The following is a 25,123-nucleotide window of genomic DNA, read 5'->3' as shown; positions in this document are numbered from 1 at the left end:
CAGCAATAGCGATTCTAAAACCAGCTCTGCACAAAATGTATTTATTTAGCTGTGGTGCCATCCAAGATCAACAATGTGGGACACCACTGTTCTGGGAACAGGCTGTTCCTTATAAACCTGCTTTGCAGTTTTCTTGCCAGTCCTTAGGGATACACCTCCAGAGCCCTGACAAGAGTGTTGGGGCGGGGGTGTACATTGAAATACAAATGAGATGCCTGTTTTAGGATCCTGTTCAGAGCTAGCACCATGTGACTTCCAGCTCTTCCCACACGGCAGAGGATCCCAGAGCTCTTCCTGTTACCTGATTTCCCTGCTGCTTCTCCCTTTGGTGCCTGGCATGTGCTCAGTGTGGTTCACATGCATGTGTCACCCACAGGCTGCACCCACGGGTGCCACACTTCCCTACCAAGAAGAGAAGTGCATCAGCTGGCAACCTGCACTGCCAGGCTACCTGGTTTCAAACAGCAGAGTGGTTTTGGTTTAGAAGGGGGCCGGGCCTGCAGTAGGGGCGCCCAGCCCAGCCACTGTTACCTCTTTTCAACCAGAAAAGAAGAGATTTCCCATGATTTTTATTTTTTCACAAGTGTATCAGGTGTATCAGCTTTCTCTTTGCATCACTTCTGTGAGTGCCTCCCATGCAAAACCACTACACAGTCAGGGCCATTTGGTAAACTCAGGGCTTATGTTAGCCAGGACATCCATTTGGTCCCAGAGAGGGAACTTTTATTCCTCCTTTTCACACGTCAGAGTCAGGTGAAGAGCCACAAGGGGAACCACATCCTTGTGAGGAGGGCAGCAGCATGGTGCAGCCCATGGCGGTAATGCAGGATTCTCTCTGCTAAAAGAAGCTTCCTGTAGAGAAATGTTCACTGCAGAAACCAAAGAATACTCAATGCTGTTTCTCAGCATGCTCCAGACAAACAACAAATGAGGTGCTTTGAAGTAAAAATGTTTTATTGCAATATTTCATTATTTACAGCACCATTCCCTTTGGGTGCAAAAAGTACACCAAAGTGCAAAGCAATTTTGGGCAGGAAAGCCAAATGATGGTAACTTAGCAGAAAAACACAACTGTGCCTCCTCACTCTGGCTGTCCTGCTTCCTCCAGGTCCTGAATACAGAGAAGTTTGCTGCTCTCCCTGGGCATTTGGAACAACCTGGCAATTGTGAAACTTTGGTCACAAAGGATTGTCAGTTGTTGGTCTGTTCAAGGTGATGCAGGAACAGGAATCTGCAGTCTTTCCTGCAGGACTTCACTTGGGATTCAGGGTTTGTAATGGTGTAACAAGACATCTTTGTATGCAGGGCCGTTATGCTGCTATCTCAATTTTTGATGGAAATACTGGTTTATTCCTAATTATCTTTCTTGCTGACTCTCTTTGATTCATTTAAGGTTTTGAGGTTATTTATCTGCTCCCTTAAAAGAGCAAGTAACTCAAAAAAAAATGTTACCAGAGTTGCTACTGGATACTGAAATCAGTCGAGTCTTCCAGTGTTGCACTTAAAAAGTTTTACAGAATACCACAAATTTTATTATGCATTTCCATTTTCTATAAAAATGGTGATTCAAAACACCACTGAAGCCTACATTTTTACACACTATCATCTCAAAATAGGACAAATTATACTGGTTACTTCAGGACCCCACAACAGAAACTCTCCTTTGGAAAGGGGGTAGTAAGTACCAATTTTATGGAAGACTAGAGAATGGCAGTATTCCAGTGGCTAAACTCAGGTCAAGAATCTTTCCAGCTTTCTAATAAGTTTATTATTTGAGAAAGTACTTTGAAAGACAGTTTTGTTTTCAGACAGAATCCCTGCAATTTCCACTGGTGCCAGCATTCCCTTAGGAGATAAGCAGTGAACTTCTCTGCCTCAATTATCTCAGGGTACATCAGAGATGTCATTACCTCTAAAACTAGAGACACCTTCTGTTACAAAGCTCTTGTACAACGGGGAAACATTTAAGACTCCATTCCAGAAAATAAGTTAAATGAAATGTCCTCCAGAGAACATGTAGCAGTAGCTGCTGCTGCTCTCCTTACCACATGCCTGATTTACAGCTCAATATTGAGTCCTTGCAACAGCTGCCTCAAATGATTTTGAAATTGTAGCTTCTCAGAAATGGGATGATTGCAGTTCTTGGCAGGTTTCTTCTTGTGGGTCACACTTTTATTCCATGTTTTCACAGGCTTTTCTGTATCACTACTGATGGAAAGCCACCAAAAGCTTTACAGTTGCAGAAAATACCATTTTCACAAAGAAAATGTACTGGATTTATTCCTCAACCTACCATACAAAACACAGTGTTTAGAAGCTCTGTGGTGCCTCCCTTGCAGCATTCCTTTGGAATTTGGAGGAGATGGCAGAGCTCACATGCAATCCACAACGTTGCTGGATCCCTGGCCCACGTCCCGGATCTGGCTGCTGAGACAGGAGCACACGGCCACGCCTGCCCCTGCCCTGCAGTGCGACACCGAGCCCACGAGCTCCCACCTGCAGGGGAAAAAGAAAAGTAAGTTCCTGCCCTTTCTGAGCAACCTGAAAGTATTTTCTGTGCCTGAAATTCTATTACACTGCCCAGCTCTTCACTCTGCACAAAAATGCACCCCATTTAGTGCAAAATCAGACTGAAACAAGTACAAGAATATAGATTGTTATTGAATGAAAGGGCGACAACAAGGATTAGAGAGGAGCAGAGGAGGAGGAGGAGGTGCTTAAATATTTGCAAGACTGCCCATGTGATATAAGCAGCAGTCCTGCATTGATAGCCATGGATATGACTCAGTTATTACCAGGAAACAACAGCAAGGCTCCTCCAGCACACTGCTTCTATACTGCTACGTTTTCATACAGGCAGATTTCCTTGTCTTATTAGGACAAACAAAACATTTGAAATTACCTGTTCACTATGGGATCAAATGCTTCCACTGTATTCAGGTACACGTTGCCATTATGACCTCCAACTGCAAAAATTTTTCCCATCAGTGTTGCTATGCCAACACCACCCCTTGGAGTTGTGAGCTCTGCCACGTATTCCCATTTGTTACAGCGTGGGTCAAACCGCTCCACCGAGCTCAGGGGCGAGTTGTCATCAAACCCACCTGCAAACAACCACCACAGGTCAGCTTCTGGCACTGCTGTGCAGGGAATATCCAAAACTGGCATCATCAGGTCATTCTCAGCATTTGGGGGCCCTGTCCAGCACTCTCCTTACCAGAACTTTACAAGCTCCCAGAAATTAATCCAACAGCTCACACTCTTCTCACTGCTCAAGCATCAGCTGAGCAATAACTTTCTTCTACTCAAGTAGCAAGGATTCTAATTTTATTATTTTTCCCTCTGAATTCATCATATTTATAATGAAACAGCTTCCCAATTGGAAGTGAAAGAAACCTAACACCAGTAAAAGGATGGTCTCAAACTTATTTTACTTTATGCAAAACACACTCTAGCAGTGTTCTCAAATTACAGCATTGGCAAATATTTGAGTAGGAGAAAAAATTTCATATAAGACTAAGTGATGCATTCCTCTTGCTGGGGAAACTGTCAGAGAAGCATTTTGTTCAAATTCTATTTAAGCACTTACAATAATACACAAGTCAGAGTTTTTTAAACTATCACTGTGGCACACCTGCTTGGCATCTTCCTCTCTCAGGAAACCAGGTAAATACAAGCCAGCACACAAGACAAGAAGCTGTGGAGTAAGTGCAAAAAACGCTACTGCTGTCTACACTCAGATCACAACTGGAGTTATGTTTGAAAGCACATGAACTCAAGAATCATTTCCTAAAAGAAAACTCAAGAATACTGAGTCTTGAGAGGATTTTCTAATAAAGATCTACTGTCCTGAACAGATCAGGCCTCCTGAAATGTGGGTTAGGAGCTGCTTTCCATTTCCTTGCTAATGCACCTTCGTTTAAGCATGACCTGGTTGTGCTTGCATTCTTCTCCTGCCCAAGAACACCAAGTACAGTCAGCTCTATCTGTTCCCAGTTCCTCTAGCAACAACAGCCTCTTCCAAAGCCAAGCACTTGGCAGCAGCAGCACTACAAAATGCCACATCCCTACTCACCCACAACATACAAGCAGCCGTGGAGCTCACTGACACCGTTCCCAGCCCTTCGCTGACCCATCTCTTTTACTTCCATCCACTTATCCAAGTGGGGATCATATTTCTCCACACTGGAAAGAGATGCTACACCATCATTGCCACCCACGGCGTAAACATGGTTCTGGAAAACAGTTGTACAAATATTATTTGTGATGTAGTTGCCTTTACTCAGCTTTTCATAAGCAGTGTTAAAATTATATGAAAATGTGGTATATTCATTTCATTTAAGAATTCCAACAACAGGTTTAATTATCTAACATAAATTCTATCTCTTCCAATGAAAGAAGTGCAACAGTTTTGTAGTGTTGCAGCTATTTTTCAGAGCATGGGGGGATTAAAGTAGAGCATGCATTTGGTACCTTTAAACATAATGACCATGACAGCTGAGTGAGATAGGAAGCACTATCCATATCATTAGAACAGTACTCCTCCCAGTACCTCAAAAACCGCTGAAACAGTTCAATTTGCTGTATTATCTCAAGTATGCTCACTTTTTGCACAGGATTTTGATGACTAGAAGTGCTCACACCCACCAGCTGCATTTAGTTTCAGACCTTGTGCTCTGCCTGGTGATGCAGCTTTGAGAAGCAGCGGGGCTGCCCAGCAGTGACTCACCACCAGCGCCACGGAGCCCACGCCCCCGCGGGGAGTGTTCATGGAGGCCACGGTGCTCCAGCGGTCCGAGTCGATGTCGTAGCGCTCCACGTCGCCGAAGCACGTGTTGTCATCCAGGCCCCCAATGGCATAAATGGGGCCGCCCAGGGACGCCAGGGCGATGCCTCTCCTAGGAAAGCACAGCAGCAACACCTCAGTGCAAGGCCTCAGCCAGAGGGAGCCACACAGCCACTGCTACGGTGCATGAACGGCACCTGCTTCAAACCAGGGGGAAAAGAGCAATGGAAATTTTAGAAGTGACATTTATAGAAAATCATGTTGCTGGCCCGCTGCACACAGGTGTCCTTTTCACTGAAGGTCAACTCTAAGGCCAAATCCTCTGCTCACATATTTGGATACATGGCAATGTCTTAGATATGATTTCTCTATTTTATTAAATCTGAAGATGAACCAAAACCTTCTGGGTTAAACTTTGTTGCTATAGCTGGCTGCTACCATTTGAGAATGATTGGGGGTGATACTAATACATATTAAAAGGCAAACCTGTGCTGGATATTAAATAGCTGAACTCTAGCCAGATTTAATTGCGGTTTCTTCCATTGTGGTGGTTTTTAATTGAGTGCTAAGATGGTTGTCAGATTTGTTTCTAACAATTAGACTACAATCAGTATTATAAAACTGAAAGTAGGTCTAGAATAAAAGCATTAAGTTTCTGCTTCAACCACCAAGTGAGGTGAACTACCATGTTACTGACAACACTGTTGTCTCATTAAAGAGGGAAGGTTCAGAGATACTGAGGCAGGAGCAAGGAAGGCACAATCCTTCTACAGAACAAACACTGTGGCAATATCCTGGCCTTACCTTTTGCCTCAGCAGGTAACACAGACACCACTTCATGGTGGCATTTTTCTCTACTAAGTATTCCAAGCCTTCCATGAATGGGAGGAGTGGAGCTGGGAGGTAGCCAAGGCACAGCAGCCCTTTCATTTACCTGGGTACTCAATAATAAATGTCACAGAAATCTAGGGCTGATTGTTGCTGAGATTATGCCCTGGGGTGGAGACAGGATGGAAGAAGTAGAGCAAGCCACTTCTAGGAGTCTGGGCCTTCTACTTTAACTAGGTCACAGCTACAAATAGCTTTCAGACTTAAGCCATACTTATTATTTCACTCCTACTTGCACGTGATGCTTTGAAAAACAAAAAACAACACAACAGAATGCAGAATTAGGGACACTGATTTCAATAACAGCAGAAAAAAAATACAGATCTGTGAGTCCAGTAACTCCTTATAAGAAACTTAAATGTCAAGACAAAAAACAGTCCTCAAAGTCTGACTTTCAGATTGCATGTTTCTGGCCTTTTGTGTGAAAAACATAGGCAGCTTTTTTTCCTGCTGTAGTATTTAACTTTTTTCATTTTCACTGTGCAGTATTTCACTTCTTATGTTATGCTGGCAGTTATCTCACTCATTCCTAAAAAGAGCAAAAACTGCACAGAACCAGTTCATCAGTTCCAAGTTGTTTACTGGGCACAGCAGAAAGGCCCTGGACACCAGAATGTAAGCACAGCTGGAGCAGAAGATGTCCCTGGTCCAGAAGCCAGCTCCTCCAAAAAAAGAACAGAAGGGTGATACATTCATAGCATAAAGCTCCAAAATAGGGGAAAGAAATTCCTAGAAATGGAACAGTTTGGAAACACCAAAAAAAAGCAGGACAGACAGGATGTTTTTCAGCATCAGCAAGAAATGGTACACCACAGACTAGGACTTGGAGTGTGGGACACATGTACCTCTTTGTGTTCATTGATGCCTTCATCATCCACTTGTTTGTGAGAGGATCAAATACTTCCATGCTTCCTAAGTGTTCATTTCCATCATGTCCACCTACTGCGTAGACTTTACCTGAACACACAGACATCTTTTAAAACAGACATTGCTTGGCAACATCTCAGTTTCATTTATATAATATCCCTGCCTATGTGGAGACCAAGAGGTCAAATAAAGGTTCAAGTTTTAAAATGTTTTCAGTATCAGAGTTTTATATGCTATATTTATAACCAGGAATCTATTCCAATGAGAACTTTTATACAAAGCTTGAGATGATGTAAACAAAAAACCTTCCCATAATTTAAGTACTGCAGGTCGAATCAGTTTGGACACATGTACCAGTCTCTCCAGATTTTATATGAAGAAAAATTATCTCTGTTCTGCTGCAGCAACAGAGGGGCTGCTAAGTACAAGAGAAAGCTGCATTATTGGTGCTAAGCTGCTCTGGACTGCACAGGTCTGTTTTCAGAAGATGGAGACCCAAAAATAAAGCTAGGTCTGCTCTTGGAAGACCTAGCTTACCTGGTCTTAGTAACCTTCCAGGATGGATTTAAGTAGGAAGGGAGCTAATATGAGTACTAGCAAATTCTGGGCAACTGCTGTGTAAGGCAATTCCTTTATAAATGGATTTTAAAAATCACCTATTTAAGGCCAGAAGCTATATACAGCTCAGTTGGGCTGGGAGGAACCTTTAAAGGTCACCTAGTCCAGCCCCTCTGCAAGGAGCAGGGACACTTTCATTTTCAGATTGCTTATAGCACTATCCAGTCTGACCTTGAGCACTTCCAGAGATGGGACATTTACCACCTCTCTGGGCAACCTGTTCCAGGTTTTCACCAACCTCACTGTAAAAAACTTCTGCTTGATATCTAGTTCAAATCTACGCTCTCTTAGTTTAAAACCATTACCTCTTGTCCTATTACAAGAAACCCCACTAAAAAGACTGTAAAGTACAGAAAGGCCACAATAAGGTCTCTTCCCAAGTCTGAACAGCCCTACTCTGTCAGTTCCCAGTAATGTTTTTTCCATAAGCACAGTCTCAGATTGGCTCTGGACCAAACATTCTTTCAAAGGGGGAGTAGCTTTACTAAACTGAAGACTATTCAACAATTAAACAATTAGTCTGCTTCTTGTACAGCTAGTAAAAAGCACCAACTCTGCAAAAGGAGCAAACAAGTCCCTTTTGCCTGAGGTTGCTTGAATAGGGTTACTGACCTCCCACAGAGATCACACCCACATGCCTCCTCCGGCTGTTCATTTCAGGGCCGAAGAACCAGCTGTTCTTACTGATGGAGTAACACTCAATGCTGCGGAAGGGGTCACCTGATCCACCTCTGCCTCCGACACAGAACAGCACACCTGGAGAACACAAAACAGGCTTACAGAGAACTAGCAGGAGGATGGGCAAAAACAATTGTACAGCAGAGCAAACTGAAATTATGTAGTTTGGGGGAAGCTGTATTTCACTTCAAGGAGCACAGTCATTGCCCTTCATAACTGGGTACTGGATTTTGGCTTTTGCTTGACATACCGCTATGGCAATTAGCTATCTATGCTCTTGTAAAAACAATGCCTATTTTAAATATGCTTTTTGTGGTTTGGCTTAAGGAGGTAAATTGTTTGTTAAATATAATGATATAGAAATTATGATCTGCAGTCAATATTCATCACTCACTTTTGGTGTTGGTTAGCCAAAGAAGTTAGCTCAACCTTCAACACCAAAAGATTACTGTCCACTGTTTTCAGTACAGCTTTGAAAAGATTGCCTGGTCATAACATACATATAACATACATAACAGCTCTAGCTTTAACAAAGATAGAGCTAATCCAGATAAAGAAAGAAAATGACTGCTAAAGTTCTGCAAGGAAAATGCAGCACATTACCGAAATACCAAAGAGGTACATAATGGCTTTGCCAATTTTGCATTAAGTCATTAACAACCCTCGATATCAAGCTAAACCTGCTTTGATATCAAGACACCTGCACAGATGTGCTGCTTTTTCTCCACACCACTCCCTACTGGGTAACCAGACACACATTTAATTACCAGCAGTCTGCTTCCTTGGTGTTGTGCGAATGGAGTACTCAAAGTCAGGCACTGCCCTGCTGCTCAGGTGAAGATGGTAGTTCCTTGCTTCATCCAGCAAATCCCTACATTTTAGATTCTGCTTGACAATCTCTTCCTTTGCCACAACACCCATAAGGAAAGAAATGGGCAAGAGAGGCAGCCGTACCTGACATAAAAATGAACACAGTTGGAGAACATGGCTGAGCTGCTGTCACCATGCAGTGCTGCACATGCAGCAGCCGGCAACTCCGGAGTGAGCCAGTCGGCAGCCCCACACTTCTCAATAAGGAGAGCAGCTCTCAGAGTTGCTCCACACAACAGTGATATGAACAGTTCTTTCTAGTGATAATGTTTGCTACAACCATTAGCATTTCAGGCACAGTGGAGAAGCGTCCCTTGGCCCAGCTGTGCTGAGGAAAGAGACGAGCTGCTGCCCATGCTGCACCTGCACCCGCCCAGTGTGATGCAGGCAGCACCTGCAGCTTTACCCGGGCTCTGTCAGATTAGTCTGCTGTTGGGTATGAATCTTCAGCTCACTGCCATGCCAGTATAAGAGGGCTTGTTCATTGGAAAATGGCTCATTTTCTTTGGGTGGCAAGTCAAAAAGGAAACAGTCACCATGAACTAAGTGTCTATAAAGGAGGTATTGCTAGTCCAGTAACACCTTTCTTTAAGGCAGACTTGGCAGACTTCACGCTTAAAAAAAGTAGTAAATATTGAGAGAGTAATAATTGAGAGTAATAAATATTACTTTAAAAAAGTAATAATTGTTTCCTTCTCTAAATCCTTCCTGCCATTTATTTTAGCAAACCTTTCATCCTTCTTTTTAAGACAGTGCAGAATACAAAGTACAATCAGAGGCAAAGGTGGGACAGATGTTAGTGGGGGGAACTGAAGCAAATCTCCACCTGACCTCCTAAGGTTTGGAGTCAACACTGTCAAGCAGCTCTCAGTTGGCTCAACAGCAATGGTGCAGATGTCCAGTACCTCCAGTGCTTCTCAGAGCAGCAGGATGGGGCTGTTATAGCACTGACAAGAATCTTTGTCTTGAAGCAAGCATGTGTCTCTACCCGTTCTTCCTCACCTCCTTGCTTTCAGTCCCACTTTTTCCTTTATTTTGGCCCAGCTTATTTGAGGCTACTTTAAAGCACCACTGTAGCCCTGCTGACAGGCTCCTAAGGTTAGTAACATGGTAAGAACTCCAGGCTGTTAAATTCAGAACCTCATTATAACACTGAAACCCATAAGGCTGAATATGACATAGATAATCACTGTCTAGAAGCCCAGGCATGTCTTCTGCTGGCAGTAATGTCCAAGTCAACCAATGTCTCCATATGCTCTGGCAAACAGCCCATATTTACAAGAAGGGGTTTACTTTTTCTTTGCTTGAATCTAGTCTCTGCTTTCCATCAACAGAATAAAACTGTTAATCTCATCTGCTAGCATAAGTGGGCAATAAATATAAATTTCTGTTAAAAAACCTTTAATTATATTGCCTGTAAGTTTAAGTATAGCATAATAAAGAAGGGGGTTTTGTACCAAAAATCTCATGCTAGTCTAGATGAAACTGAAGGTTTTTGGAAGACAGCTAATAGACCATTGTGATCTTTTCCTAGGAAATGTGAAAAATGATTCATGAAGACAATGACAGCAGCATCTCAGGGGACCTCTCATTACTCACATAATGCCAATATTATCAATTCAGCCAAATGCAAAATAATCAAGTTAGAGTTCAGTGACAACTAAAACTGCCCAGCCAATCCTACCTGCTGAGACACATGGAATGTTTTGCAGCACATGGTATGCAAATTCTTCCCAGTGCAGGCTCCCCACATCTGTCTCAAATACTGTGACACAACTTGATGTGACACATCTCTCTTAGTTTCCTTTCCCAGCCATGTAAGAAAGTGCAACAGCTTTGCCTCCTTTCTTAAGTACAAATACATAACAGCAAGGACAGCGAGCATATCAGGCTGTAGGAGTGGCAAGCCAAGTGAAGTGATGGATTTATATTCTCTCAGTTTTGTGTCAGTATAAAACATTTCTGCTCAACCACAGATGTAGCTTTTTGTTGGTTCCCCACCTCCCAGCCATGAGCATAAACTGAGTACTCTTCTCCCTACAGAAACAGGAGAATATCACTTCCCTCCTGTATTCAAGAACTCTAACTCGCTTCCACTGTCAATTCCCAACCCTGAATACCGGACAAGGCACCAAAACCTAAGAGCATTTTTCACCTTGAGATGTACCCACGTACAAAAAGGTGATTACACAACTAAACCAGTGATGAGACAGGGACTTGGTGCCTCGGTCTGCCCTACCTGTGCAAGGATCTCATCCAGCCACGTAGCATGATGCTGTGGATTGGCCAGCAGCCACTTGATAGCAGCACTGTAAACTTGCTTTTCATTTTCAATATTCAGGTCACTGGAGGACAGGAGTTTATGGAGGTGCTGTGGTGACACACTCACAAAGTCCTCGCACTCCATCACTTCTGTGAAATGTTCACAAGCAAACTGATCGGCCATGTTCATTAGGTCGACACGGTTGTGGCTCTCGGCAAACGCCCTGACTGCCAGGCAGTTGGAGGGGTGGAAGTGCAGCTTCATGTACTCACAGCAGGCCTTGGCCACCAGCTCTACCTGCAGGATGCAGGCGGCGTACAGCAGGGGCTGCACGTTGTCCACCGTCAGCGTGAGCCGCGAGGAGTACGCGAACTTCACCAGGTCCTCGATGGCATCGCCGTCAAAGTCCCTGATCTCAATCAGCTTCTGCTTGGCTTCAGCCATTTCCGAAAGAAACATGGCTCGGAAGTACGGGATAACACAAGCCAGCACCAGTTTGTGGCAGGAGATTAGCTTTGAACCAACCTGAAAGAGAAAAGAACAAAAAACCCTCAATGCCTTACTGGAACGTCAGTTTTGGCTGTGAAAGCAGGAACAGTGAAACTGAAATAAGAATTCTGGACTCTATGTATTTTGTCCACTCAAATTAACCCAATTTGTGCTGTATTTCTGACATTACATCCAAGTATCCCAAGAAATTCTAAGCTGTAGCTTGGCCATGACAGCAGAGCAAAGCAGTAACACAGGTAAGCAATAGCAGTGATGCACCGAACTTGCCTTCCTTTAAAAGCCTCATGAAATATCCTTAGAAATATTCTAGATGCATCTTGGGGACAGGAGGAGACTGCTAGATACTTATTTTATATGTACTTAGAGACTTTAAGGGGGTCAAATTAGAAAGGGACATTTTTAGACTACTAAATTTAGATTTCTGGACTTCTGGACTTCAACTACTGTTGAAGAACTGATGTTTATAGAAGCAAATTCATGTAAAAACACAGGAATAGCATGGAATAACAGCTATTTCAGGGCTGATTACAAGTTACCAATCACTTCAATATTTTTAGAATGCTTACCCACAAAAGACAGTGTACTCCCCATAAAGAAAAGGTATTTCTCAAAATTCTGATCAGAAAATGTAAAATAAGCTGTTTGTGTACAAAATTCTATAATTCCACTACATTAAAAAATAATCTAAGTATTGAAAAGAATATATGTGTTCCAGGAGTGCTTTCTTTGTCACTCTGCACTAACATAAAGGGATACCTGGCTAACATAAGCAACCAGTTTCCCTGACAGACTCAAATTTCATGTTCACTTTCAGATGAAGGCATTACAGAGAGCTGTTGTGCATTTGAGAAAAGATACTAAATTATAAAGGATATTTTGGTTTTTTTCTAGCTGTGATTCAATGCTCACTTGCTCTTACCTTTTTAAAGAGTATGATCAACACAAGTGTAACCTACCTGGTGAGTAGTGAGCTGACTACAGAAAGCAAACACACAAGAAAGAGTATGCAGATTAAAAAAGAGGAAAAGATGGATTCTTCAGTGTGAGATCATCCCAGAAAGAACAATTCAGACCGACCAAATGAACAAAAAGCAAACCACCAGGAGAAAAGCAGATGGTATTAATCTGCCACTCTTCACCTTCTAACAGCCTTCTAAGACTGTTCATATGACAGCAGCAGGAGAGTAGGTGAAATTCCAGAATTTAACTTTTGGAGCAGAGGGAGTCTTCCTGAGTGCTCTCACAGCTTATCACTGTTACACCATCAGCACTCCAACTAACTACCACATTGATACAGAAAGATGCTACTTGTGGTCTGCTGTACCAGGGAAAGGTCTGAGGCCATTCTTACCTTCAGACACTTTAATTCTGCCCATCGTTCCACTCTCTAAACCTCTCTTTTGAATTCAGTGGCTTTACTATGTTACCCAAATCTGCTTAATTTTAAATTACAGAATGGTTTGGGTTGGAAGAGACCTTAAAGGTTATCTCATTCTACCCCCTGCCATGGGCAGGGAGACCTTATATAGCATGTTCTTGCTATCTGGAAATCAGATACTCCAGTTACTATCATATTTTAAGAGCAGCAGTTAAAACAATAATTGGTCTGACAAAAGCAACGCTAGAATTGCTCACTAACTCAGGTCACACACAAAAGCAGAAAGTTCAGTAGAGATCTGATGATTCTTACAACATGAGTGAGACCTGAGCACTACGGGAAGAAAAACTGTGCCCCCCTGAAAATTCTAATTCAAGTGCATAGGTCACAGTTACTTGGAAATCCCTCATTTGGGAAGCCATACAGTAAGATGAATGTCCACAGGTTGCTCTGGCCTTCACTGGAAGCCAAGTCATGTCATCCAACATTCTTAAGTTACCAAAATAGCTCCACACAGATCATACAGGTGAACATTAATACAAGCCTAACTTAGGGAAAGTTAAACTGCAGCTCCTGTAAAGTGTTTTTTCCAAGGCAAGTTTCCATAGCAGGAATATACATTGAACTATACTTATAAAATAAGACTTTCTGCCTTTTTTTTTTGCAAGGGTAGGTGGAACAGAAGGAAGGTAAGAATGAGATCAACAAGAAAAGGGATGAGGAGGGTTGGTAACACCAGGGACAAGCATCTGTCAAAGATTATCCCTGTTCATATCTAACAGTCTAAGTAGCAGGCTAACAACTTCTCCTAAAGGCATCTGTCATTTGTTCTTGGTTTAGGAACTGTGCTTCATTCCTTAAATAATTATCTTGAACGAGTAAGTTGTTTAGCTAAGCAATACTCAATATTCAAAGGTGCTGGCACCCACTTCTATGTATGCTAAATACAAGTTTATTGTAATCAAGATATAAGTAATATACAGCTGTGTTACAAATAATGCCTTAAAGCAATGCTATGAAAGAATCATAAAATTTGCTTCATCCCCTCTCTTTCTTTACTCTTTGATCAGCTGCAGAACACAACCATCTGGGTTTTTTTTTCCTTCTTTCTTTGAAGAATGATAGAAGTTAGATTTGTTCCAGAAATCCTGTTTGCTGAGAAGAATCTAGCAAAATAACACAAAATGCAGACATGGAGCTAAAACTGGGGATGAAAGTATATTGAGAAGAAAGAGGCTACAAGTGGCTGGAACTGCACAGTAAATAGCGACCAACTGTGGGAACTTCTGAGAAGGCAAGTTGGATAAACTCAAAGTCATGTACTTCCACTCTCAGATTATCAATATTTTAGGTGTTTTCATTTCAGCTGTAAACTTCCTAAATAAGGAGAAAACCTCTAGAATCTCTAGAAATGTCTCAGATTCAAGAGGTATTCTGTGGTTTCCCCACCCTTGCCAATATTCACAGCCAACTCCCAACACGCTTATCTGCAGCTGAATCTTCAGACCGATACATGCAAAGGATATGTGGCAAGTATCACCTTTAGTGTAACATCACAGAGCTCTCCAGCTTCAAAGAAGTGAAGAAGAGAGCTGTGAAAATCCTTCCAAGCCTCGTTGGCCTCAAACACGAAGACATCCTCATCACTGATGGAAGGCTGAGTTTGCTGCTGCTGCTGCCGCCTTTTCCCCTTTATCAGCTGTTGTTTTGACTGCTCAGGAACCATGGATTCTGAAGCCATTGGCTGTCACTGCATCAGTCTCCAAAAACTCCTGCCAAGATAAAGTCCAGCTCATCAGGAGTTGGGTCCTAAAATTCAGTTCTGTTCATCTTCCTGTTCAAAAACACACCTAAAAAAAGAAAATGAGACATTAGGTAATGCTAGTACGTAACACTTCAATTACATTATTATACCACCTATGATCTTGGGGAAGGTTAGAGGTGAAGGGACCACAAAAGAGACCCACAGTTAAGAATCCTATGTAGGCACCTTTAGGAAAAGCCATTATTTATGAACTTGTTGTCCACACTTCTTGATAAAGACATGAAAAAAAAAGGTAAATACGTACCACAGAATCATACAATTTGGGTTCATTTGGGTTCATGAAAGGAACTTAAAAGATTATACAGTTCCAACCTTCCATTAGACCAGGTTGCTCAGAGCCCCATCCACCCTGGCCTTGAACCCTTCAGGGATGGGGTATCTGCAGTGCTTTTGGAAACATTTTCCATTGTCTCACCACCCTCACAGCAAGAACTTCTGCCTAACGTCTAATCTAAATCTCTCCTCTTTTCATTGGAACTGTTCCCATTTGTCCTATGACCACCTGCCGGTGTAAAAAGTAACTCTCCCTGTCTTTCATAAGCCACCTTTAAGTGCTGGAAGGTTCTCCACAGTATACTGAGAAGCATGATCCTCTTACACTGACCACCTTTGGTTTCATGGCTTTCTAGTAATTTATGATGCATTCATTCTTCATTCTATGCTAAGAGCTGACTGCTATAATTCAGGGATTTCTGCTCATGGACTCTGGTGTTGGAGGATGTGGACTGGCCAAATGAACAAAAAATTCTTCTGCAATAAAAAATTAAGTCACATGTCTGGGAGCAGAACTGATTTTCCTTTGGGAGATTTTGGAAGTGTCCATGTCTCTTACTAAATTTATAGCTCTTCATGCATCAGTACTGGGGAAAAGGCAGGAAGTGACCTGAGGCAACTGCACTTGCTCCTGCTGTAGGTCACAGGGTCGCTGCTAGCAGCATCCTGTGTGGGGACAGAGCTGGTGGCTGCACTGGGCCAGGCAGGTTCAAGTGAGATCAAACATGCAATATTTGCCTGTGGTGCTTTAAGTGAGGTAAGTATTCTTCCTTTAAAAGATATTTAAGAGAAAGACCTTACTTCTTCCAAAACTACAAATTAGCTCAAAGATATTATTGGTCATGGGATCTTTACACATTTCATAGCAACGAATACTTTTTTCTGCTGAAAACTTAGCTTCATTATACCAGATTTGACAAATTACTAAGGCATTTTTCTAGTTCATTGTGATATTTTGGTTCTCAAATTAATTCTCCATAACTGGTACTCATGTTTAAAATGCCCTTCAAAGAGCTCACCACAGCACTGAGATCTGAAGCTGACACAGAGGTTCAGACACAATCTCCTGAGGTTATAAGAATTAACACAAACAAACAAGAGGGAAAAGACTGACGTTGAAATGCTGTACAGAGATGCTGAAAGGCATCATTATTCATTCAACACTATAATGTAGGTAAAATACAGCACCTCTAGCCAACACTTGTAGGGAACTCATTTTGGTCTTTGATGGACACTTTTGCTTCACCACTCCCTGCTCACTCACATCCAACCATTGCTACAGCGACTGAAGACACTGCTTTCAGACAGAACTGCCAGACTGCTAAATGAGAGTTCACAGCTCCCAAGCCATGAGGTTTTTCCATCTGACATAAATGCTACATTTACCTTCCTGCTTTAACTGCAGCTGCATGCAGACTTTTTTCACCTGTTCTGTGTCTCAAGGTAAAAAAGGCTGATGTGCACATTTCACCTATTCTGGATATGCCACTGTAAACACCAACATAAAACCCATGAGCCTTAAGAAAAAAAACAGTGCTGTTGGGGTGAATTTTTTGTGCTACAAATGAACTAAGCAATAGTACAAAAGCCAGACATAACTGATTTTAAGCAATGCTCTTCATCCATATCTCATGCTCATAGCAAAAAAAGGTCTTGGAGATGCTCTGAGCTCTTGCCTGTAAGAAAAGAACTTCAGTGCATACTTGGATTTATATATTTGATACATACTAAGTACCCACTTGATATCATAGGGGAAGAAACTAGAAATTACCCTAGAGGAAACCAATGGCTTTACTCAGGCACACAGCCATAGATAAGAAAATCACGTCTATGAGAGAGTGCCCAGTATTATGATATCAAATGTGTGTATGGGAGCATGAGAACAAGTCAGTTACTGTTCCTCAGGTAAAAAGAAGTTTCTGCAACATGTTAAAAATTAACAAGTGTAATATAACCTTCAGAAATGTTCAGACAGCAATTGACTGAGATACTGCAGCTTTTTTCTGATGAGACTTGGTGGCAGGTAGATTTTTATTCGTCCCCCAAGTCACCAATTCAGCATCTTGTTTCTGTCATACACCTAGGTCATGCAAATCTTTTTAGACATCTGTCCCCAAATCTTCCACTGGTCTTAATTACAGAAGCTCACAATTTGAGTGTTTAAACAAATCTCTGCTATGGAAAGTACCAGCTGTAGCCATACTTCATTTGAAAGAAAATACTGGCTTGGGCTCATCTTTAGCCATAAGCCTTTTCTGTTCTCAGATTTCAAATAAAAAAGAAATTAATTTTAGTAGCACTTGACTCAAGATACTAAATTCTGAAAATCTGAAAATCGCACCAAAATTATGAAGGTTAGTATATTTCAACTCCACAAACTAAGAGACGAGCTTTTACAGATTTACTCCCCAAACCAACAGTAATTCAACAATAACATCCAACTACTTGAGGTTAGTTTCACCCTGGGTGAATGCCACACACACACACAGAGAGTCTTTCCTTTCTAGAACAAAACGCTGTCTTGGCCATTCAGAACTTCTAAACAACGTCCCCTTTTTCACCCTGACAATTAAGTCTTCTGTATACATATTTTGATGACATTAAGGGCATAAGTGACCATCACAGCAAGTGACTGACTCCAAGGGAACTAAAGTAAGTGCCTCATTCATAACATCATCTATCAATCCTTGTGAACAGCTACTTGACACTTTCCATGAAGAAGTAGCTGTCTGAATAAAAAAGAAAAACAAACAAAACAAGCAAATCCCACACATCTTTACAGCTCACCATCATTTGCTGAGAGCCAGTCAGCAATTTCCTTGTTCAAGTTAAATATTTAGGAGTACTGATGATGTCTGCTATTCTCAAGCTGTTCCAGACCCCAAAGTCTGACCCCAAAGGCTGGCCCTCAGGCAAGGGACTGAGGATCTCCTCCTAGCTGTTCCTCAAACTTATAAAAGCAAGAAAGGATGGGAGATCAGAGCACAAAAAGCTATCTTACAACTGCTCTAATTCAGATAACATCTGAATTCAGTAACATCTGAAAGTGACATGATTTTGATTCAGACATTCTAGCTAAATCTTAAACTGAAATGTAAAACTTTTCAAGTCACATTGAGTAATTGTGTTCAGTAGAGATAAAATACCTCCATTTTGAAGCAAAAAGAAATTAAAACATTAGGCAGTGATAGGACAGGAATAACATCACTCTGTTTTCCCCCATTATGAAATTAAATCCCAGGAACCCTGGTGGACGAGCCAATTGTGATAGATGAGTAATGCAATGACTGACTCTCACAATTAATGGACAAATATCATGTATACAGGTTAAAAAGTTTTATAGATTTATAGATATATTTTACCCCCTCATGTGGTTACCAAGGGACAGCTGGATTTGGGACATCTGGCAGGGCTGGCTTGTCACTATGGTGACACCTGACCTCCCATCAGGATTTGAGGAAGAGATCTTCACCACTGGACAGTGAAGAAGGGGTTGATGGACAGAACTTCAAGAGGGGTTAAAGGGTTAAAAAGGGGAAACCTCCCTTGTGAGGGGGCTGAGCACATGGCAGAGAAAATCTTTTGCTCCTGGCGTCGTAACCTTTTTTCTCTATTCAGTCTTTTGTTGTATTTTTGATAAGGTTTGATAAACCTTCCTAAACCAGGAGAAGGGAGTAGCTATTTCTCACACAAGCTAGACAGCGGAGTACATGGCCTCCTTTCCCCTGTGGAGCACCTCCAGAGGCAGTGTCCCAGAAAGAAGGGATCATCCTTATTCTTTGTCTGACACACAGGAGGAAGGTACTTCAGTGATATTAAACAAGCAAAACCTTGACTGCTGCTGTAACAAAAACTAGGCAGTGTTCAGATAAGAGGTATTATGATTCCTGTAAATCCAACAGTGCTTATGATCAGTGGTACAGAAGCTGGAAAAAAGGTGGCAGAAGTGCAGGAAAAATAAAGATATAGATGAAGTTTCCCCAAATATCCTGTATGTAATTTTGACTACTTACCCGCAAGATGAACTAAAATCACATCACCATCTGTGCAAAGAAGGGTGGTGAGCCTCCCTCAAAAACCAAAAAGGCACTTTAATTGGAGGAAAAAAGAAATTTCCCTTTGTATGTGTGGCTGTGTAAAACTAACTTGTCTAACATAGAGCCTGGTGAGTCTCTGTGGGTAAGGAAATGCTCTCACTGCTGCCCACAAAATCAGAACAGCAGAGGCAGCAACAACATCTCCTCCAGTTTAATCCAGCTAACAGAGAAATTTGAGTTGTTGTCTTGTGTTGGGGCTAAGAAAACTTGAATGTTTGGAGAGAGGACAGCTGGCAGAGCTAAGGAAGACCCTTTAGGGAGGGAGAGAGGTGGGAAGGGCAGGAGGCAGCTGCAGTGCAAACTGCAGACAAGCAGCAGCTTTGGCAGGGACTGTGCCCGCAGCTGTTTCACTGCCCAGGCTGGCCACTGCTGCACCATCGAGAAGGAACACGGAGGGGGAAAAGCTGATAATGATAAAATAGTGTAGAAAATCCTCGGTTCTCTCCCATTCTCATCTTTAAATCTATTAAAGATGGTGTGGAAACATTATGCAAAACTGTTCAGATGCCCACACTAATTAGGTCAAATTAGACAAGGCTGGAAAACATGGGAACATTCAAATTACACACTGTATTACAACCCTAAGCCTACTGCACTTTTCAGCAGAAAGTTATTTAAGAAAGGAAAAACAAGTCAGAAACCACCCATCTAACTGGTTTAGCTTCTTTAAAACCACCAGGATTGCTTTTGTAGAAACACACAGAAAAGTTTCTCAGACAACACTAATTTACAGTTTCTAAATCCTTTCAGCATTTCAAAGGTTCTTTGCAGCAAAAAGTGATATTATTGTTTTGTTTTACTTTTGTTTCACACAGACTGGTCAGCAACAGTGAAATGGATACAGCTAGCACCATCTCTCATAAGTTTGTATAATGAAAATCCCATCAGTGCTGCAGACACACAAGCTGTGAATGAGGACTGCCCTTCCTTGGAAAAAATGCAACAAAAAAGGTGTTTTGTATAGCATGAAAAACATAGATAAAATTTATTTTGGAAATAATTCTTCCTGGCAGTCTCTTCATGCTGTTTTGAGACAGCTTCTTCCCAGCTCGCTTTGATTCAGTGCTCAGTGAAGTTCTCCTGAGGTTTAATCCCAGCTTCCATGAAACACCAGAAAGGCCACCTGTCTCTGGGGATTTATAGAATGACAGGTTGACAATTTTGTTCAGTTTTGCATCATAAAAAAACAAACAAAACCCTCATATGCCATGATTTATTTATGCTTCACTTTTACTTGTGAACAATCAGCAAAATCGCTCACAAGTCACAAAACAGCAAAGCAGGACTCTGCTTTGCAGATACAGGGGTAACTAAGGCAAGGATTATTTACACAATGTAAATTTTGGAAGGCCTGAAAAGTAGACCACAAAATAAAAACCACTGAAAATCAGTGCAATGGGAGCACAGTGAAGTGCTGATGGATAGATACAAAACTTAACTAGCCTACTGCATTCACAAGAACACAACAGTCCCTTACCAAGGGGAGGCACTATGATAGACCGTATTAAAATAGTTTAATAGTCTCCACAGCAGCATTTAGTTCAGCCATTCCCGTTCTCCCATTAACAGAGAGTAAAATTATTTCTAAGTCATTTGGCAGCTTCCTTTGAATTATGATTTTAAAAATTTAAGATTCTAGCGGAGGGTTAGAACCAATTCATACTGAAGTTAGATACACTAACGATAAGTCAATGATTATTAGATGCTTAAGCTAAAGGTAATTATTAGAGCTTATTTACAGAAGGAAGTGGAGCAAGCGAACCATTATGGAACATACTGAAACCAGTAGAACAATGCCCAGCACCTGGACTCTGTGTTAATCCATCACGAAGCAGGGCCCTTGGATCATGCCAGAGGGCCACAGAGACCTGATGAAGACCTTCTGGCCTTCATCCTTGGGACCACTGACCATTCTTCAAGAGAAGAAGTGCACACACATGAAGCACTAATAACCTCATTTTAATACAAAGTGGGGATGGGAGGTGCTGGGGTTATGCATATGTATTATTCTGGGAAATAAACAGAAGGCAAAATTCGTTGTGTGATGCGGTCACACATTTCAGGGATGATCCCATCCATGTCACCTGCCCAGCATAATAAACTTTCTAACTTTAACTAGCCAGAATCTTTGTCTGTGATTTTTGATTTTAATGTTTCAACTTTATCCTCAACATGTAAATCAAGGCATGGTATCCACTAGAGCATTCCAGAAATGTAGCCAAACAATACTTCCCATGCACACACCAGTCCCTTCCTCCCAGGACTCTCTGCCTCAGCTGCCAACCACCATCACATGCTCTCATTTAGAGCTGAGATTCACAAGATAAACAGCTCAAACCATAAAGCAGTGTTACCTTCCTTTTGTCCCAGAGCTGCAAGGCTCCTTCCAAATCTGAAATCCAGAGGTGGCAGAGGTAATACAAGACAAACAGCTTCACAACCCAAGATGCTGCAACCATTGTAGGAAATTATTATTACAAAAATCTGTTTGGTGAAACATGCTGGGGAAGAACTAAAGCACTGGCTAAGGTGGTGCTGCGCTGCCTTGCATCAAATTACTGGCAGCCATTACACAAGGATCCTGTCTTTGTGTGACCACACTGATTACATTTGCCTTTACAAATAAACAGCCAACTAGAAAACTGGATGCCAGGCTACTGGCATTCCACTAACAATTAAAAAAATAAATAAGGTTATGAGCACACTGCACAGAAACCCCATGCACAACCTTGCCAGGTAACAATGCAGTCACACTTCTTTCACAGCACAAGAGTTCGCACAGATTACAGGGGACTCAGCCCAAACTAACTCAAAAACCTCAAACTACATTGCTTGAAGGTGGCTGAACCTTTTGCAACTTAACCTCCACCTCCAGCAAAGACATATGAGACACGTCTGTTGTGGTTTTAATCTGACAGCACTTGATGAGCTATTTTACTTGTTGTGGTACTTCTCCAAAGTGTGATTTGTTTCTAGATTATCCTTGCAGAAGCCTTTGCAAACATTGCAGAAAGCCGGGTTTCTCTGAGTTTTGTAACTCTGACAAGTGTAGGTCACACAGGAATGACTAAGGCACAGGAGGAAACACAGATACACTTCCCAGTGGCCAGTAAGCAATTGTCTTTGAGTGCAGATGGAAAAGGGGAACTTACCAAAGGAGGAAGTCAAGCAGCAGGCAGTTCCAAGGGCCGGGGGAGCTGTGACATCTTAAATTCTTATTTATTTGAGAAAGAAGGAGAAGCTAGGAACTCCTGAGGCCTTCCCCAGTAACAATCGGCAATTTCTTGCTGGTTTGTTTTTTTGGTTTTTTTTAAACAAAAATATTTGTTGAGGGTTAAGCTAAGTGACTACTCTTTATCCTTTACAAAATGCCAATTGTGGGCTGTCTAAGGCACTACCTTTGGCTGCAGTCTCCACATGGAGCAGCCTGAAACGCGGGGAATCCCGGCTCAGTTAATTTTTAATTAACTCCTTTAATTTATCTCCTTCTCGGACGGTACGGCTGCCGGGGCTCTCTCTGTGAATGCCCCCGCAGCACAAGTCCCCTGATGCCGAGCCCGGCCACGGCGCTGCCTCTGGACTCTCCAAGCACAGTCCCGCCCTCGTAACCATTTGCACCGATTCCACCTTAATTCCCCGCACACCGGCGCTCGCTCCAGCTCCCTGGCCCCGATCGCGGCGATGCCCGTGGGCGAGGACGAAGCCGGGCCGGTCCCGCGGCCCTCCCGGGAACGGCTCCGGGCCGTCCCGCCCTAGCGGGGGTGCCCCGGGGGCCGGAGCCCTCGGCGCTGCTGCGAGGAGGGGGAGACCGCGGCACCGCCCGCCACGCCGAGCCCGCTCCCGGGACACTGAGAGGAACCTGAGGGCAGGGGGCGCGTTACATAAGGGCGGGGGAGCCGCCATGGCGGTACGAGCGCGGTACGACGACGTGGGACGGCGGGGAAAGGATGCGGGGTGGGATGGAGCCCTCCGGGTGCGGGGGAAGGGGAGGCGTGCGGTGAGAGCCGGGGTGAGCCCCGCGGTACCCGCCCGGTGCCCGCCCCGCTCACCTGCGCTGCCCCTGCCGCCGCGGCGGGTCCGGCGGAGCGCCCGCCGCCCGCCAGGGGGCGCCCCGTGCGCATGCGTCGAGGGGCGGGGGCAAGGCCGGAGCCTGGCGGCGCTTCCCGCGCTCCCGCCCCCTCAGATTCGCGGGGGAAGGCTGTTCTGTCTGTTCGCTCGGTGGGGTGTGTGGCGAATAGACTTTCCCGGCTCTTGGCGCAAAAAAGGGTTGCCCTTCAGCGGGAAACAGAAACAGGCAGAGCAGCTCCTGAGAAATACCATGTCCCTGTCCCTCCAGTTAGTGCAATCTCCACCGGAATAATCTACCCCCTTCTTGAGGGGAAGCCGTGAGGAGTGGCTGAGGTCACTTGATCTGTTCAGCCTGGAAAAGAGGAAACTGAGGAGAGATCCCATTGCAGTTACAGCTTCCTCGGGAAGAGAAGCGAGGGGGCATACACTGAGCTCTTCACTCTCCTGACCAGTGACAGGACCCGAGGAAACAGCCTGAAGCTGTGTCAGGGGAGGTTTAGGTTGGATATCAGGAAAAGGGGTGGTTGGTCAACCACCCACAGGGTGTTTGGGCACTGAAACAGGCTCCCCAGAAAACTGGTCACAGCACCAAGCCCGACAGAGTTCCAAGAAGCATTTGGACAATGCTGTAAGGCGCAGGGTGTGACTCTTGGTGATGTCCTGTGCAGGGCCAGGATTTGGACTCAATGATCCTTGTGGGTCCCTTCCACATCAGCATGTTGTGTGATTCTTTGATTCTTTAATAAAAAGATCAGAGTGATCCTGCTTCAGATTTTGAAGGAACTGCTCTCCATGAGTCCAGTGAGAGAAGGATGTTATACAGAGAAGGAAAGGCTGTAGTAGCTCCTTCCTCTTCCACCTGTCCACCAGCTCTGGTCTCTACAAGTGTATATTATATCTATATCTATATATCTATACCTATATACATATCATGCAGAGAGATACATACAGCCCCTCCAGTACAGGAATACATTTCGCCAATACACACTTTTCCCCTGGTTTGATTTAGTCTCTTTGTTAGTAGTATCTTTCTCTGCCTGTGGAGTAATAAGTGTAAACCTTGGTCCCATTTGGTCAAAGCTTGACTTCAGAACTTTAAAAGAATTGGCCAGGAAAATTTTGCAGGCTGTTAGAACCAAAGAAAGACCTTAAGAAAGAAATAGATGCCCTGGGGAGTGTGGAGTCTTCCTTGCATAGAAGCAAGCACAGCTTGCCAAGTGAAAATGCCAGTCACCTCCAGCCCCATGGATTAAGAGCCCAATAGATTTCCCAATTCCATACTGCAGAGCTGAAAGCTGGACTCCCACTGGATGCCAAATGTGCATAATAATTCTAGGATTTCCTTTTTTCCTGAATCCAACACAATTCTGCTGAAAGGCAGGAAGGTGTTTTATAAATCCCTATTTATCTGAGAATGAGTTGCTGGAGCTTTGCAGTTCCACACAGAGAGCACATATACCGTTTTTAGGAGGAGATGCACGTCTATTTAGGAATCTTTAAAGGCAAAAATGTCCAACTAAATAACACTTCTGTTTGAGGTGGTCTGTTTGACAAAGAGACAGAACTCTGTCCCTGAAAATATGGGGATCATTGTTATTATCTCAAATATATCTGATGGGTTTGGGTTGTTATTCCACACCCCTGTGCCTTTTATTCCATAAAGGCCAGAGGCAGTGAAAATTCAGTGGCAAACAGCTGAATTGATTATGTGACGTGTTTATCAAAAAATTGCACTAGTTGTGATCAAGCCAGCACATTTAGGTTTTGCATAAATCTCAGACAATTCCTGTTCAGCGATGTATTTTTTCTGGTTTGTTTGGTTGTTTTTTTGCTTGTTTTTTTCCTGAACATAAAAATCTCAAGCAATCCTCCTTAAGTTCATCCATGTTTTTGAAAGGTACTAACCTGGATGTATGTGGCAGAGATGTTGCTGTCCAGGTAGAGTTTCCAGAAGGCTGGAATCAGACAAAATGACCTGTACAGACTTGTGTTTTGCAGATTT

The 25,123-nt window shown here is 43.0% G+C and overlaps 1 protein-coding gene across 2 annotated transcripts; it reads right to left on the bottom strand.

The window, feature by feature from the left end:
• Positions 1–930: 930 nt before the first annotated feature.
• KLHL8 (kelch like family member 8) lies at positions 931–23,153 on the bottom strand. 2 transcript variants are annotated; one of them, XM_058024406.1, is made up of 10 exons: positions 23,103–23,153; positions 14,399–14,708; positions 10,947–11,495; positions 8,605–8,791; positions 7,772–7,915; positions 6,520–6,631; positions 4,730–4,898; positions 4,076–4,235; positions 2,903–3,104; positions 931–2,496 (listed from the first exon to the last, which is right to left on the bottom strand). In XM_058024406.1, exons 2-10 carry the CDS (start codon positions 14,597–14,599, stop codon positions 2,373–2,375), a joined length of 1,848 nt encoding a protein of 615 aa, XP_057880389.1. In that variant the 5' UTR covers positions 14,600–14,708; positions 23,103–23,153; the 3' UTR covers positions 931–2,372. The 2 variants fall into 2 exon arrangements, with proteins under 2 accessions (XP_057880389.1, XP_057880390.1); XM_058024407.1 differs by lacking the exon at positions 23,103–23,153 and adding an exon at positions 21,408–21,503.
• Between the last annotated feature and the right edge of the window lie 1,970 nt (positions 23,154–25,123).

The sequence above is a fragment of the Melospiza georgiana genome, chromosome 5 (assembly GCF_028018845.1).
Source record: "Melospiza georgiana isolate bMelGeo1 chromosome 5, bMelGeo1.pri, whole genome shotgun sequence".
In the NCBI taxonomy this organism is placed as follows: domain Eukaryota; kingdom Metazoa; phylum Chordata; class Aves; order Passeriformes; family Passerellidae; genus Melospiza; species Melospiza georgiana.
Note: the sequence above shows the minus strand (reverse complement) of the source record. Positions and strands in the feature narration are given on the sequence as shown.

Coding starts and splice junctions, on each gene's coding strand:
- KLHL8 (XM_058024406.1), bottom strand. CDS start 14,599: ATGGCTTCAGAATCCATGGTTCCTGAGCAGTCAAAACAACAGCTGATA. Junction 8,792..10,946: donor TGGATGAGATCCTTGCACAG/GTAGGGCAGACC, acceptor TTTTTATGTCAG/GTACGGCTGCCTCTCTTGCC. Junction 6,632..7,771: donor GGGTGTGATCTCTGTGGGAG/GTCAGTAACCCT, acceptor CTGTGTGTTCAG/GTAAAGTCTACGCAGTAGGT.